The following is a 16,438-nucleotide window of genomic DNA, read 5'->3' on the forward strand; positions in this document are numbered from 1 at the left end:
TTTAAAGTAAGTGCTAGTTGCCACAAAACTGAAGTTAAAGCCGTTAGAAACGGGTCCCAGTGAAAGCTGCACAAACGAGTAGCTCACACTCCCAACACGATTTCTAAAGGCTATGGGGAAGATTTATCAAAACTTATGAGCGTTCATCTTTTCACCCCTCTGCACCTAATTAGGATAATTTTTTCATACCACGATCCAGGCGTCTACCAGACGCTGGATCACAAGTTTTAATTTCAAACTGTCTCTATCCTGTCCACATGTGATCTTTAGCATAAAATATACAGACTGCTTCTCTAGCAATACACATTACACAGTACAGTAACATTTGCTCTCACTGACTGTCACTGTAAACAATTGTTCTAATTTAGTATTACAAAACACAGCAGTATGACCAAAAATGGTAATCTGGGATCTTGCATAGGGCTGCAAGGCTCAGGGCAGCTTTACATTATTTTATGGACTAAATGACATATTTTTTAGAAAAATTCTGATAAAAAATAATAATCATCAGAAAGTCCCTTTAATTTTTGGAAAATACCTGTGGTCTCAAAATGCTAATTCTATCCTTTGATAAATAACTTGAGGGGTGTTTCCAAAATGGGGTCCCTAATTGAAGGTTTCACTGTATGGTTATTTCAGAGTCTTTGCATATGTGTTGTAGCACCATTCTGGCAAAATCTGCATTCCAAAAGCTAAATTGTGCTGCTTCCCTTCTGAGCTCAACTATGGCATTTATGGCATTTCGTACCCAGTAGAACTTGCCTATGAATTCAAGTAGTGTGGTGTGAGTCTCAGCATGAGCTGGGCACAACTGAAATGTCATATCTGTAGAAAAATTGCAATTTAAATTTTGCACTATCCGCTGCACATTTCCGCAAAATACTTCAAAATGGGGTCACTTTTCATGGGTTCCATTTATTATTTCACTCCAGAGCCTCTATAGTAGTCAGCACAAGCAGTGTAAATCATCACATTGGGCCTCACAATGCGCAGGAAAGGGGCGGATGGGCCATAGACCTTACAGGGAAATTTCCTGGTGGGCCTTCCTCAGGCCAGCTAGTGGAATTTGTGGGGGATGTATTTTGTATCTGCTGACAGTATTTTATGATGCACTGTGGTATTTGGCTCTGTTAGGGTGGTATAATGTGCCACAATATGGTATTGCTGGCTCTGCCTTCCATAAATTTGGACCCAACTACAAAACTGGGGCCACTTTAGTATTTTTTTCCAGGGCTGCTTTAAGTTCCCAGTCCGCCACTGGCATCTTCTCAAATATTCAGGTAAAAGAATGGGGCCACATTTAGGGTGTTTCTAAAATCAGAAAGAAGAGCCTTATAAGAGGGCTTAGCTTTCATTCTGTTACACAATGGGCACAACATACTGGGCACTGAAATGCCATATCTGTGAGACGAATTGCAATTTTTACTTTGCACCATTTTCTGTGCATTCATTTTTACAAAACTCCTGTGGTGACAAAATGCTCAGTCCTTAATAAATACCTTGAAGAGTGCCATTTCCAAAATTTGGTAACTTCTTGGGGTTCCATTTATTATTTCACCTTAGAGCAGTTGTCAGCACAAGATGCGTAAATCACTACACTGGGTCTCAAATTTTACTCCTAAACCCTTTGTATGCCCAAGCGAAAGATTAGGGCCACATGCATTTATTTATTTTTTTAAACCAGGAAGCATGGAATAATAAGAGGGCTTAATTTTCACACCGAGATATGCTGAGAATAACTTATTGAGCACTGAAATGGCATATTTGTGGGGGGAAATGCCATTTTTACTTTGCACCATCTTATGTGCATACATTTTTGCAAAACTACTGTGGGAACAAAATGCTCAGTCCTTAATAAATACTTTGAAGGGTTTAATTTCCAAAATTGGGTAACTTCTTGAGGTTCCCTTTATTATTTTACCCTAGAGCCTCTACAGTTGTCAGCAAAAGATGTGTAAATCACCACATTGGCTCTCAAATGCACATAGTATTCTTTTACTCCTAAACCCTGTTGTATGCCCAGGCAATAGATTACGGCCACATATAGGGTGTTTCTAAAACCAAGAAGCACATCATAATAATAAAATGAGGGCTTAATTTTCACACTGATATATGCAGGGAATAACATATCAAGCACTGAAATGACATACAGAGGTAGCAGGGTTAACACTCAAACTCTTAACTATTTTTTTTTAGCTCATTGTGTTATCTTGAAACAAAAGCCATTGAACAGCAATTGAAGGTGTTTGCTTAACGCATCTAGTTTAGATAACACATCTCATAAAGCATGAGTGTTGGGCTACTTTCACACCTGCGTTACGGATCCGTTCTGACTTACATTGAAAAACAATGGGGGACAGATCAGTTTTCAATTGCACCATATTGGGTCAGTGAAAACGGATCCGCTCCCATTGACTTGCATTGTAAGTCAGGACGGATCCGTTTGTCCGCATCCAAAGCGGAATGGAGCCAAACTGATGCATTCTGAACGGATCCTTATCCATTCAGAATGCATTGGGGCTGAACTAATCCGTTTTGAACCGTTTGTGAGATCCCTGAAACAGATCTCACAAACGGAATTCTAAATGTCAGTGTGAAAGTAGCCTTAACTCTACATCTGTATTTATGCAAAAATTGCAATTTTCACTTTGCACCATCTGCTGTGCATTAACTTCTGCAAAATACCAGTGAGGTTAAATGCTCACTACTCCCCTTGATACATTGTGTGGTTTCCAAAAAAGGTTTACTTCTTGGGAGTTTCTTTTTTATGTATTGTCCAATGCTCTATTATATCACAAAACTAGTCCTCAAAAGCAAATGCTTCTCTTTCTCTTCTGAATCCTGCTGTGTCCTCAAACAGCACATAGGGGGTTATTGTTGTACTCAGGAAAATCTAACATTTGTGGTGCTTTTTCTCCTATTACCACTTGTGAAAATGAAACCTTTGTGGCAAAACTATATATAATTGAAATACAATGTAATTTTTAATTTCATGTCCCAATCTTAAAAATTCTATGAAACACCTTTGGGGTAAAAGCCAATCCCTGTACCTCTAGGTCACTTCCTTGAAGGGTTTGTTTTCAAAACAGGATTGGGGATTTACATTGCACTGGTACCTCAGGGACTCTGCAAATGTGTGATAGTGCCCTCTCCAACAGCTAAATGTCACATCTTCCCATCTGAACACTGCAGTGTGCTCATACAACAGTTTAAGACCATGTATGGGGTGTTTTCTGCAAGCTCAAGAAACATTGCAATCAATATGGAGATTTGTTTTGCTGTCAACCTTTGATAAGTTATAGGAAAAAATGGAAATTCTGCAAATTACATTTTGAAACTTCACCTCCATTTTGCTGTAATTCTCGTGAAACACCTAAAGGGTTAACAAAGTGTCTAAATTCAGTTTTGAAAAAATAACCATTCTTGTGGTAACACGGTCTCTTAAAAACAAGAAAATTCAAATTTAGAAAATTGTGTATTTTTTCAAAATTTTCAGAACATTTAGAATTTTTTTATGAATAAAGTTAAAACATAGCAATCTAAATGTACTTGTAACATGAAGTAATGTGATGTGTCATGCACAAATAATCTCAGAATTGCATGGATAAGTAAAAACATTCCAAAGCTATTGCCACTGCCACATAACGTGAGTATGTGATGTTAGCCAATAAAGATGTCACTCCAATAATACTTTTGTATTTATTAACACAAAAGTATACAACATCACATAGTTTTGATCTGGCTAGCACAGTACTACACAATTTTTGCTACACATTCACACGAAGAGACAAATGTCAAATTTGCAATATTAGGCTCAGTGCTTAAAGGGGTATTCTGAATATGCTAAGTTATCCCCTATCCACAGGACAGACGATAAGTATTAGATCAATGGGGGTCCTAAGAACGGGAACTCATACCCCATGGAGCCCCCTGAAATGAAGGGAATGGCTGTGTGCATGCCAAACAGCTGCTCTATTAGGTAGGGGGCACCATTCTCATGATTAGTGGGGATCCCAGCATTAAGAGCCCACAATCTAACAGTTATCCCCTATACTGTGGATAAATGATAACATGACTGGAATATCCATTTAAGGAGAAAACTGGTTGTGTCCTTAATATTTAATAGACTGACATTTATTTGTGGTTTAAATCAATATATTTACTTACATCAATATTAATATGTTTCTTGTCCAATCCTCTAGTCCCTTCTTTATTTTGAGGTTTTTCAGGATCTTCAAGTAGAGATGAATATACATGCTGTTCAGATCCTTCTAATTTCTTGGGTGGAAGGTTAACTAATAGAAAATTATAATTTATCACAATTGGGCTTCATTGAAGAAAAATATACTTCATAGCAAAGGTATAACATAAAAAAAATGTGAAGCAAAATATAAAGACTGGCAAGTACACAATTCCATCATCAGTGCTTCATATTAATATTCTTAGAAGAGGTTTTCCCACCATAGTAACTGATGACATGTTACTGTGGCATATCCTATCGGTCATACCATTACATGACTGGAATTATGGGTAAGATTATGGTTGTTTATTTCTTATACTGATGATGTGAGCTATTGGATATTAGAATAGCAAATAATACTACATTACTTACCCTCCAGAGCAAATTGATTATCCTGTCCATCTTTAACTGCTCCAGCTATTAGCTCCTGTGAGGATGAGAAATTTGACAGTCAGTTTTGTAGAGGTGGATGCTACAAGTCTGTACAGAAAAATATTAGCATTATGTGCTATTTTTTATTGCTATGTATCATTCTGTCATTGTCAAACAATAAATACCTCGGCTTTATCCTAATGTATATAGAGGGCCTAGTAAAAATTTACAATAAAGTCTATAGAGATAAACTACTGACCCGTACACAATAATACCTACATAAATCTAAAATATATCAACATTTATTGAAACACAAATAATACATATACAGAAGGTAAAAAAAAAGGGGGGAGGTGGACAAATCTAAAAGATCCCACTATACCGCTGCAAAGCAAACACAGCTCAAGTGGAAGACCAGACTCTGCCAATCCTAAATATTAATATAAATCCTAAGCAGTGATCTCCTCTGGCCCTTATTTGATATAGCCCTGTTACAGTTGGTAAAAATCTTAAAGCACAATGGCAAACCAGGCAACAAAAAATATAAAACCATTAAAGGGGTTATCCGAGTCAGGGGTGGGCCGACACAGAGGCTGGGGAGGCTCCAGCCTCAGGTTGCAGGCTAGCTCCCCAGCCTCTGGGCGGTAGGCAGGCCACTGACCACATCGCTGCTGCTGCTGCCGCGTCTGGCGGGCTGCCGGCCGCGCTGGATGACGGAGGGAGTAGTAAGCACTTGGCACTGACTTACGTGCTCCCTCCCCGCTCCGCCTCCTGGGTCGGCCACTCCGCTGCTCTGGTCTCTGCTCAGTTGCTTGCCTGACTGGCTGTGTACAGCATGCACTTTGACCTGACGCGCTGTACGCAGTCAGGTCACATGTGCGCCCCCTGGAGACCAGGAGCAGCAGCACAGCACTGTGTCACGACCCAGCCCAGGCCCCAGCAGGGATAGAGCGTGAGAGTCTTCCCTGAAGTGAAGTAAGATAGTTTTTAAATAAAGATAATATTCTTTTCAGTCTGATCTGAGGTCTGATGAGGTTCTGGATGGGGTAAAATTACAAGGAACACCCCGGGAAAAGGGGGGGGGGGAGGGGTTTGGAGTGGATGATGATTAATAACAAACATACATATCTAAATGGCGGGGGGGGCATGACTCATCAGGACTTACATATGCATTAGTTAAGCTTGATTTCTTAAGAAAGAAACCCATATTTACACCTGTTCATGGTTCTGTCATTGCTGTGTTTACATGCTGAAGTACATGCTGAGGGGGCGTATAACAACAAAGCCTGAGCTGTGCCTCATGAATATTTGTGGGCGTGAACAATCTGATCTTCCCCTCACCCTGCTCTGCACATCCTAACTTTGCATAAACCAGTCACATGATCATCTCCTAGCTCACACAGACAGATCATCCTGTCACATTGCAGATACACAGCCTCTATGTATCTAAGCTCTATGGCAGCTCTGTGAATCTAAGCTCTACGGCAGCTCTGTGAATCTAAGCTCTATGGCAGCTCTGTGTATCTAAGCTCTATGGCAGCTCAATGTATCTAAGCTCTATGTACCTAAGCTATGTGGCAGCTCTGTGTATCTAAGCCCTGTGGCAGCGCTGTGTATCTAAGCCATGTGGAAGCTCTGTGTATCTAATCCCAGTGGCAGCTCTGTGCTTCTAAGCCCTGTGGCAGCTCTGTGTATCTAAGCCCTGTGGCAGCTCTGTGTATCTAAGCCCCGTGGCAGCTCTGTGCTTCTAAGCCCCGTGGCAGCTCTGCGTATCTAAGCCCAGTGGCAGCTCTGCATATCTAAGCCCCGTAGCAGCTCTGTGTATCTAAGCCCTGTGGCAGCTCTGTGTGTCTAAGCCCTGTGGCAGCTCTGTGTGTCTAAGCCCTGTGGCAGCTCTGTGTATCTAAGCTCTATGGCAGCTCTGTGTATCTATGCTCTGTGTATCTAATCCCCGTGGCAGCTCTGTGTTTCTAAGCCCTGTGGCAGCTCTGTGTATCCAAGCCCCCGTGGCAGCTCTGTGCATCTAAGCACCGTGGCAGCTCTGTGTATCTAAGCCCTGTGGCAGCTCTGTGTATCTAAGCCCCGTGGCAGCTCTGTGTATCTAAGCCCCGTGGCAGCTCTGTGTATCAAAGCCTTGTGGCAGCTCTGTGTATCAAAGCCCCATAGCAGCTCTGTGTATCTAAGCCCTGTGGAAGCTCTGTGTATCTAAGCCCTGTGGCAGCTCGGTGTATCTAAGCACTGTGGCAACTTTGTGTATCTAAGCCCTGTGGCAGCTATGTGTATCTAAGCTCTGTGTATCTAAGCCCTGTGGTAGCTCTGTGTATCTAATATAGCTTAGATAAATATAGGTATCAGCTAGCTTAGATACATAAAAGGTGTTATATATGACACCTATAGCTATCTAAGTTCTATTACAGCCTTATCTATGTTGACTATAAACTATATAGTCACTGTCCCCCCTCCCCCATACACAATGCAGTGTCCCCCACCCCATACACACAATGCAGTGTCCCCCACCCCATACACACATAGTAGTGTCCCCCTCCCCCACCCCATACACACAATACAGTGACCCCCCACCCCATACACACAATGCAGTGTCCCCCACCCCTCCATACACACAATGCAGTGTCCCCCACCCCTCCATACACACAATGCAGTGTCCCCCCCCCACTTCCTCTTCCTGGGTAACCTAAGAGCCCAGGCCGAAGCACGTGTCTTTACTCTCTGGTGTAAACTGCAGGGAGGGCGGGTCTTTCATCTGATTGGCTGTCCTGACTTGCCTTCTCTTTTGTGTATGGCAGGCATCCTCAAACTGCGGCCCTCCAGCTGTTGCAAAACTACAACTCCCAGCATGCCCGAACAGCCTACACGTATCAGCCTACAGCAGGGCATCGTGGGAGTTGTAGTTTTATAACAGCTGGAGGGCCGCAGTTTGAGGATACCTGGTGTATGGTAATGACAGCCCTGCTGTGCTATTGTTATACTAATGAGATCGCAGCAGCCAGATACAGGGAGAGAGGGGGTGGGCACCAAAGGCTCTGACATCTTGTTTACAGAGCAGGGCCACTCCCTCAAGTAGGGAGAAGCTTGTAAACGAGACGTCAGTGCCAGAGAAGGGTTGATGACGTCCGGGGTCGCATGACCCAAATCAGCAGTGTGGAAACAGCGCAAAATCAATAAAGTGAGTACATTAGAAATGTATCTTTAATGATGTATAAAGCAGCCCTAACATTTTTTTTTGTCGGATAACACAGTATACTGCAGAGTATCACTAGCAAAACATAATAACACATGTGCAAAATACAAAAGAATAAACAATAATATTGTACACATATATCAGGTGACAAAGATTTTTAAAAAAGAATATGAGGTCCAGAGCTCACAGCAGGAAGAAGCAGGGCAAAAAATGGGTGAGTATCCATTATTTTGTTATTTTAGACCATCTACAGGGGTTACTAAAGGTTGCATAAAACTCTGCCAACTACTTTTAAAATACAGAGAAATGCAGCTGTGCGATGTCAGTGTATGGTATAATACACACAGCACAAAAATAAATATTCTAAAAAAACATATTACATAGTGCAACAAAAAAGTGGATTCCTCATACAGCCAGCTTTTCAATGTTAAAACTATGGGGCACATTTATTAGGACCAGCGTTTTAGACGCCGGTCTTAACCCCTATACCTGGCGATGGATCAACCGCAGTTATGTAGAAGCACTGGCCTATACATAACTTATGCGGATCCTCCACTACTTCTAAATGTAAGACAGCTTCCTAGCTGTCTTACATTTGGACCATTTTTCTACGCCTAAAACCGGTGTAGAAAATGGTAAATGAGGCAGGCCTGCCGCCCCACCCTTTTCCCCTCTCCCTTTTTCAGACATGGTGTGAGCGGGGAGAAGTCACAGATTGAAAAGGGTCACAGGGAGCGGTGAGTACAAAGCCAACACAACGAGCAATGTAATCACCTCTATGGGTGCCAAATACTCCCCATCTGATTGTTTTTTGGATCTGATGTCTGTGGATACCTGTAGCCAGGATACTGTCTCCACCACATATTGCAGGGAATATAGTTTTATGTTTCAAAAGTACTTTTTCTTTTTTAACCACCTCAGCTCCCCTAGCTTAAACCCCCTTAATAACCAGACCACTTTTTACAATTCTGCACTACACTACTTTCACCGTTTATTGCTCGGTCATACAACTTACCAACCAAATGAATTTTACCTACTTTTCTTCTCACTAATAGAGCTTTAATTTGGTGGTGATTCATTGCTGCTGACATTTTTACTTTTTTTTGTTATTAATCAAAATGTACCGAAATCTTTGCAAAAAAATGTAATTTTTCACTTTCAGTTGTAAATTATTTTTTTAAAAACTACATTTCTATATACTTTTTCTCTAAATTTATTGTTCTACATGTCTTTGATTAAAAAAAAATGTTTGGGTAAAAGTTATAGCGTTTACAAACTAGGGTGAGAGAAATATCTCTGTCAAATGCCAACTTTGTATAAAAAAAAATGGGAAAAGTTGTCTTGTAGAGATATTTCTCTCACCCAGCATGGGTATATGTAAAAAGACACCCCAAAACACATTGCCCAACTTCTCCTGAGTACGGCGATACCACATGTGTGACACTTTTTTGCAGCCTAGATGCACAAAGGGGCCCACATTCCTTTTAGGAGGGCATTTTTAGGCATTTGGATTCCAGACTTCTTCTCACGCTTTAGGGCCCCTAAAATGCCAGGGCAGCATAAATACCCCACATGTGACCCATTTTTCAAAGCAGACACCCCAAGGTATTTCGTGATTGGCATAGTGAGTTTATGGAAGTTTTTATTTTTTGTCACAAGTTAGTGGAATATGAGACTTTGTAAGAAAAAAAAAAAAACAATTTTCTGCTAACTTGGGACAAAAAATAAAAACTGCCGCTGCGATTGATAAAAATATCAAAACAGATTTTTTTTTTTTTATCGCCGCAGCGCTTGTAAAGTGATTGTGCAGTGATCCCCCCAAAATTTTTTGTCACTGCGGTGGGGCAGGCGTAGGTGAACGCACGTGTGGGCGACCGATCAGGCCTGATCGGGCAAACACTGCGTTTTGGGTGGAGGGCGAGCTGAGGTGACACTAATACTATTATAGATCTGAGTGTGATCAGTTCTGATAACTTACAGATACTATAAAAGTACAAATGCTGCTAAGCGATACACTAATCAGCGAATCAGTGACTGCGGTGCGGTGCGGTGGGCTGGGCGCTAACCGACGCCAACTACCTAACCAAGGGGCCTAAACTATCCTAAAACCTAACAGTCAATACTAGTGAAAAAAAAAAGTGACAGTTTACATTGATCACTTTTTTCCCTTTCACTAGTGATTGACAGGGGCGATCAAGGGGTGATCAAGGGGTTAATTGGGGTCATGGGGGGTGATCTGGCGCTAAGTGTTGTGTCTTGTGTACTCTTTTTGCTTTTTTATTTTTTTAACTGAAGCAGCAGCAGGTTCAGCTCGGCTACCGTGTATATTTGCACACACTGTCTGTGGTACACAACACTGGTGGTCACTTCAATTCACTACAAGGCACACAGCCATTTTCAGGAGGACTAGAGAGGAGCACTGGATCGAGCCAGCGGCTGCAAAGATGGAAAGTTTTTTCCTACCTGGAGTAGGGTGAGCTGCTGCCGTCGGCGAGCACAGAAGTGAGTGAGGTGCCCGCACACTTCCCGACTCTGAGCATGCACGCTACTTCATAGGCTGATCGCCCTGCTGTAGCGCTGCCCCCGTGACCTCCCCTCCTCTATCTCTGTCACTGCTGGCTGCGCTCATCCCGCCTGAGCCATTCAGTTAATGATTCACTGAATGGCAATGGCCGGCCGAGATGTGCTCTCAGTCATAGTTCGCTGCCTGATGCCGGCAGCCCTGCACCTCCTGAATAGCTGACAGCGCCGCAAGCTCTGCCTTCGGTCACTGCACGGGCTGGATTTGTCCCGCAGGCCGTAGGTTGGGCATCACCGATCTAGAGTGTATGGGATCCTTCAGACCATTAGGACAGGGCCCTGACCAATGGGACAAAACCTTATGCCTGCGCCCAGGATAAGCAGCAAATTCTGGCAGCCTTTACAAAGTTCTCTCCTTTACCATAGTCTTTTAGGATTTCAGGATTTCTCTGCGAAATGGAGAGCTTCCACTTCTATCGGCAAAGCTCTTTATGGAAAGAACATTCATTTCACTCTACTCTACCCTGCTAAACTAATGGTCTTCATCAGTTCTTCAAGGATACGGAGGCGGCAAGAACAACTCTTTATAGATCCTCTAGGAGCTCCTCTCCAGTCACCTGAGGATTCTACTGGACTGGTGATACTAATAGTTCTACTTCAGTTCTTTCATATCCTTCAGTTTTGTACCGTCCAATGTTGAGAGTTAAATTAAGGATTACCCTATAGTTGGGTACTGGGGAGGGGAGGGTGGAAAAAGAGTCTCCCTCATGGGACATCTCTGATATCTTGAAATTAAAGGGGGTGCCTGCTCACTCAGATGGTTTCTCACCTCTTAGGCCTCTTTAACACGGGCGTCATGTTTTTGGCCCGGATAAAATGCGGGTGCGTTGAAGAAAAATGCACGATTTTTCTGCGCAAGTGCAAAACATTGTAATGCGTTTTTCACGCGTGTGAGAAAAATCGCCATGTTTGGTACCCAAACCGGTTTGGGATCGGGGTTGTGTAGATTGTATTATTTTCCCTTATAACATGGTTATATGGGAAAATAATAGCATTCTTAATACAGAATGCATAGTACAATAGGGCTTAAAATATATATTTTTTTAACTCCCCTTAATCCACTTGCTCGCGCAGCCCGGCTTCTCTTCTGTCTTCTTCTTTGAGGAATAGGACCTTTGATGACGTCACTGCGCTCATCACATGGTCCATCACATGATCTTTTACCATGGTGATGGATCATGTGACGGACCATTTGATGAGCGTAGTGACGTCACCGCAGGTCCTTTTCCTGTGCACAAAGATGAAGACAGAAGAGAAGCCGGGCTGCGCGAGCAAGTGGATTAAGGCGAGTTAAATTAATTTTATTTTTTTAACCCCTCCGACCCTATTGTACTATGCATTCTGTATTAAGAATGCTATTATTTTCCCTTATAACCATGTTATGTTATAAGGGAAAATAATAATCATTGGGTCTCCATCCCAATTGTCTCCTAGCAACCGTGCGTGAAAATCGCACCGCGTCCGCACTTGCTTGCGGATGCTTGCAATTTTCACGCAGCCCCATTCACTTCTATGGGGCCTGCGTTGCGTGGAAAACGCACAAAGAGGAACATACTGCGATTTTCACGCAACGCACAAGTGATGCGTGAAAATCACCGCTCATGTGCACAGCCCCATAGAAATGAATGGGTCCGGATTCAGTTCAGGTGCAATGCGTTCACCTCATGCATTGCACCCGCGTTGAAATTTCACCCGTGTGAAAGGGGCCTTACTGTAGTTTACAGTCTCACTTTCTGTGACATCAAAATAAAATGGCATCCTCTTCTAATAATAGTATCCATTTAGATGTCTCAGCTATCTGATATCTTTATTGAAATGTGTTGGGCTTGAATATGCCGGTTAAATGGAGAAAATTGCTCGACCATATTACAAGATTCAGACCTAACATAGCATTTATTCAGAAATAGAAAGAAAATGTCTCAAAATACGTTGCATTCTTTCGATGCGCTGCAGGTCCTGTAGTGCTATGGGCCAATTCACATTATATAGCGTTTTGAGTGTAGGACCGCGCTGCTTCACTCTCCATCAAGGGGTATCCTCTCACAATGGGATTCTTCCGCACTTTCTAAATGCAGTGACATACGACTCTTCTTTAAAGGGATGTGCGTAATAGTGAAGTACTGCCACATAAGGTTAAAGATGTACAATTTATTATACTTACAATAGAAATAGTATAAAAAGCCTTAAAACATCGCTGTATTGCCTTATGTTCATACCCGACCTGGGTTTCACTTGACTCTTTGTCTGGGGTGAACAAACTACTAAATTCTGGGCTGTCTAATATATCGAATGGAACTCCGCCCTTTTCCTCAACAGGTTAAAATCATTAAACAATCACTTGAAACATCACATTAAAAAAATCGCATTAAAGATCCCATGAAAAAAAAAAATCGCATAAAATTGCGATTATTTTATGCAATTTTTTTGCGATCTTTAATGCGATTTTTTAATGTGATGTTTCAAGTGATTAATGATTTTAAAAGGGCAGAGTTCAGCCCAGAATTAAGCAGTTTGTTCGCAGGTCGGGTATGAACATAAGGCTATACAGTGATGTTTTAAAGGGAACCTGTCACCGGGATAGAGCTGAGGATATGGGTTGCTAGATGGCCGCTAGCACATCCGCAATACCCAGTCCCCATAGCTCTGTGTGCTTTTATTTTGTAACAAAACCGATTTGATACATATGGAAATTAACCTGAGATGAGTCCCGTCCCTGACTCAACTCATGTACAGGACTCATCTCAGGTTAATTTGCATACGTATCAAATCAGTTTTGTTACAAAATAAAAGCACACAGGGTATTGCGGATGTGCTAGTGGCCACCTAGAAACCCATGTCCTCAGCTCTATACCCAAAATCCCGGTGACAGGTTCCCTTTAAGGCTTTTTATACTATTTCTATTGTGAGTATAATAAATTGTACATCTTTAACCTCTTGTGGCAGTGCTTCACTATTACGCACATCCCACATAAAAGCGGTCGTGAAGAGTCACTGCATTTATTCAGGAGACACATTGGGTCAGTGGTAACCACCCCAATTTGAGAAATACATTTTATACAGTGCCTAGAAGTCTCTTTTACTAATAAAAAAAAGGGCAGTTGCGGTAATATTTCATAAAAACTTGTGATTCATGAGGCTTTCCAGGACATGAGGCAGGTTTCTGATGGTGAAAATCTTATTTGCCTAATTATTGTGTATAATTCACTGAATCACTCATTCTTTGTCAAACTCATAGACAGGATATGTGAGTGGCACCCTAACTTGTATACCTCTTGGGGGAGACCTTAAAGGTCAGTCGATCAGCTATTACAGGGAGCCGCTGTGATCACCCGAACTCTAGTGAGGACAGCCAGCTCCCAGCAGCTTTCCAAGCACAGCACTGTAAATTGTATAGAGGCTATTTTTGGTATTGCAGCTCAGCCCATTGACTTCAGTGGGGCTGAGCTACAATTATCATTTGACATCACATGGCCTGAATAGTTGATCAGTGGGGGTCTCGGGTGTCAGACCCCCGCCGATCTGATATTGATGACCTATCTTGAGAATAAGTCATCAATATCATTTCCAGGAAAACCCCTTTAACATTATTCATGATCCTTATCTAAACAAATCAAGTGCAGAAAACCCTCACAATCTGTTTGATTTTTGCTAAACAAATTAGATCTCCTAGATGTCTGGAGAGCGGGTCACCCTATAGAAAACAACTTCAATTTCTACTCCAAGGTACATGGGGTACATATTAAATTCGACTATTGGCTACATTCACTAAATATGCTCCATAATATCAAAGAGGAGATTATACTGTCGGGTGTGGGCAGTGACTTATGCTGGAAGAGGCGTGCCCAGGCTGGGCACTGTAGTGGGGAGTTACTGGGCTCCAGAGAAGGATAACAACGCCCCTCTGGGCACCTTGGACACTCATTTGCATAACATACCAGGTGACAGATTCCCTTTAACAGCAAAACAAACCACAATATTACCCTAATTCTGCAGTTTGCAAAAACGCACCCATTTATGTTCGAGCTACATATGGTTTTTGAAGGGTACATTTTGCTGGAATGGCTTTTGGGTGTCATGTCATATTTGAATGCACACTAAGGCACCCCTACAGAAGAAACTCCCCAAACGTGACTTCATTTTGCAAACCACACCCCTTTAAAGAATGTATTGAGTGGTTTACTGACCACTTTTACCTCAGAGGTGTTTCATAATATTTAGAAACACTTGGCTGCGAAAATGAAAAAATTACATTTTTTACAAGAAAAAGTCGTTTAAGCCCAAATTTTTCACTTTAACAGGGAATAACTGGATAACATACACCCCATAATTTGTTACCCATTTTCTCCTAAATACAGCAATACCTCATATGTGGTCATAAACTGCTGTATGAGCAGATGGCAGAATTCTAAAGGAAGAGCGTCATCTACATTTTCGAACGTGGAATTTGCTGAAATACATTTTAACCCCTTTACCCCCAGCTCCGCAATAGTAGGGCGCTGGCTGGGTCTTTATAAATTGCGCCTGCTCCTGAGCGCTGCGGGCTCCATAGCCGCGGGTGGCCATCTGCTTCTTATAGCAGACACCGGCGGCTCAAGTCCGCAAATGGCAGAGATTTAATCCCTCAGATCCCGTGGTCAATCCTGACCACGGCATCTGAGCGGGCTGAAAACCGAAATTTTCAGTGGTGCTCCAGCCCACCCGTGTGGCGATCGGAGGAGCCGGAGCTTGTGTGCAGCAGCCCCTGTCTTTGTGAATGACAGGAGGCTGTTGCATAGTATTTCCTATGGAGCCCTTGCCTGAAATAGGGCTCCATAGGAAACTAGTAAAATCATCATAGATTCCAATGCTAGTGCTAATAGCAATCAGATGATTGATTGTTATAGTTCTCTTTTGAATGCACACTAATAAATAAAAAAACATAAAATTTCAAATCACCCCCCTTTTCTCAAAATAAATAAATATAAAATAAGAAAACCAAAAAAATTAAAAATAAATACACATCAAGAGTGTCGCGATGTGCAAAAACGCCCATTGTATAAAAATATAAAAGTATATTCCCCATACGGCAAACAGCAAAACGGAAAAAAGCATCCAAATGGCCAATTTGCCGTTTTTAGTCGCTTCATTTTCTACAAAAAAAATAAATAAAAAAAGTGATCAAAAAATCCCCAGAATGGTACTCACTTTTAAATTTTATCACCATCAAAACACAAGAAAAACTATACATATAAGGTTTCGTACTGACCTGTAGAATAAAAGTAACTGGTCAGTTTTATTGCACATCGAACGTCGTAAATAAAAAACCTGTAAAACTGTGGTGGAATAGATCATTATTATTTTTTTTAAGTTACGGCTCCGCGAAGGCAGGGAGCGCAAAACCAAAACGCCCCTAAAAAAAAAAGGGTGAAAGGGTTAAGGACCACAGCCTTTTTTTATTTACTTTTTTATTTGAGCTGTGTGGGGTCTCATTTTTACAGGATAGGCTATAGTTTTTAATGGTACCGTTTTTGATCGCTTTATATCAATTTTTTTGAGAGGTGAAGTGGGCTAATGTTTCAATTCTGCCAGTGTTTTTTTTTTTTTTTTTATGGGGTTCTCCATGTGGTATATTTGATAATATAATTTTACTCTGTGGGTTGGTATAGTTATGGCGATAACAAATGTATCTTTTTCATCAAATCATTTTTTATTAAACAATTCTTTTTTGTATCGCCAAAATATAAGACGCAGGCACTGATCGGGCAGAGGGCACAGAAGGGGCTGGCAGGACACATTAGGGTGCACAGATGGGGCACAGATCGGGGAAGAGGACACATCAGGGGGCTCAGATGGGGGACACTGATCAGCTAATGCCTGATTTCAGCCTGAAACCGGCCTTTTTACACTACTGTACTCAGATTGGTTAGTCTGCATAGACTAATTAATTAGAGCGATTGCCGACAAGGGACCACTAGGATCCCTGACAGCGGCAGTGAAGGGGCAGAAGCTTTAATCGCGCATGGATTAAAGAGCTGCCATAACGTTTATATATGTGCTATGTGCAGCTA

The 16,438-nt window shown here is 41.9% G+C and overlaps 1 protein-coding gene across 2 annotated transcripts in view; it reads right to left on the reverse strand.

Moving 5' to 3' along the window:
* Positions 1–16,438, reverse strand: part of NKD2 (NKD inhibitor of WNT signaling pathway 2) — a 186,381-nt gene that overhangs the window by 65,660 nt on the left and 104,283 nt on the right. For both annotated transcript variants that reach the window (XM_044294075.1, XM_044294074.1), the window contains exons 4-5: positions 4,613–4,667; positions 4,168–4,295 (exon numbers count right to left, since the gene is read on the reverse strand). In XM_044294075.1, coding sequence (XP_044150010.1) covers positions 4,168–4,295; positions 4,613–4,667 — 183 coding nt within the window. The remainder of the gene's footprint in view (positions 1–4,167; positions 4,296–4,612; positions 4,668–16,438) is intronic.

This window comes from Bufo gargarizans, chromosome 5 (assembly GCF_014858855.1).
Source record: "Bufo gargarizans isolate SCDJY-AF-19 chromosome 5, ASM1485885v1, whole genome shotgun sequence".
Classification (NCBI taxonomy): domain Eukaryota; kingdom Metazoa; phylum Chordata; class Amphibia; order Anura; family Bufonidae; genus Bufo; species Bufo gargarizans.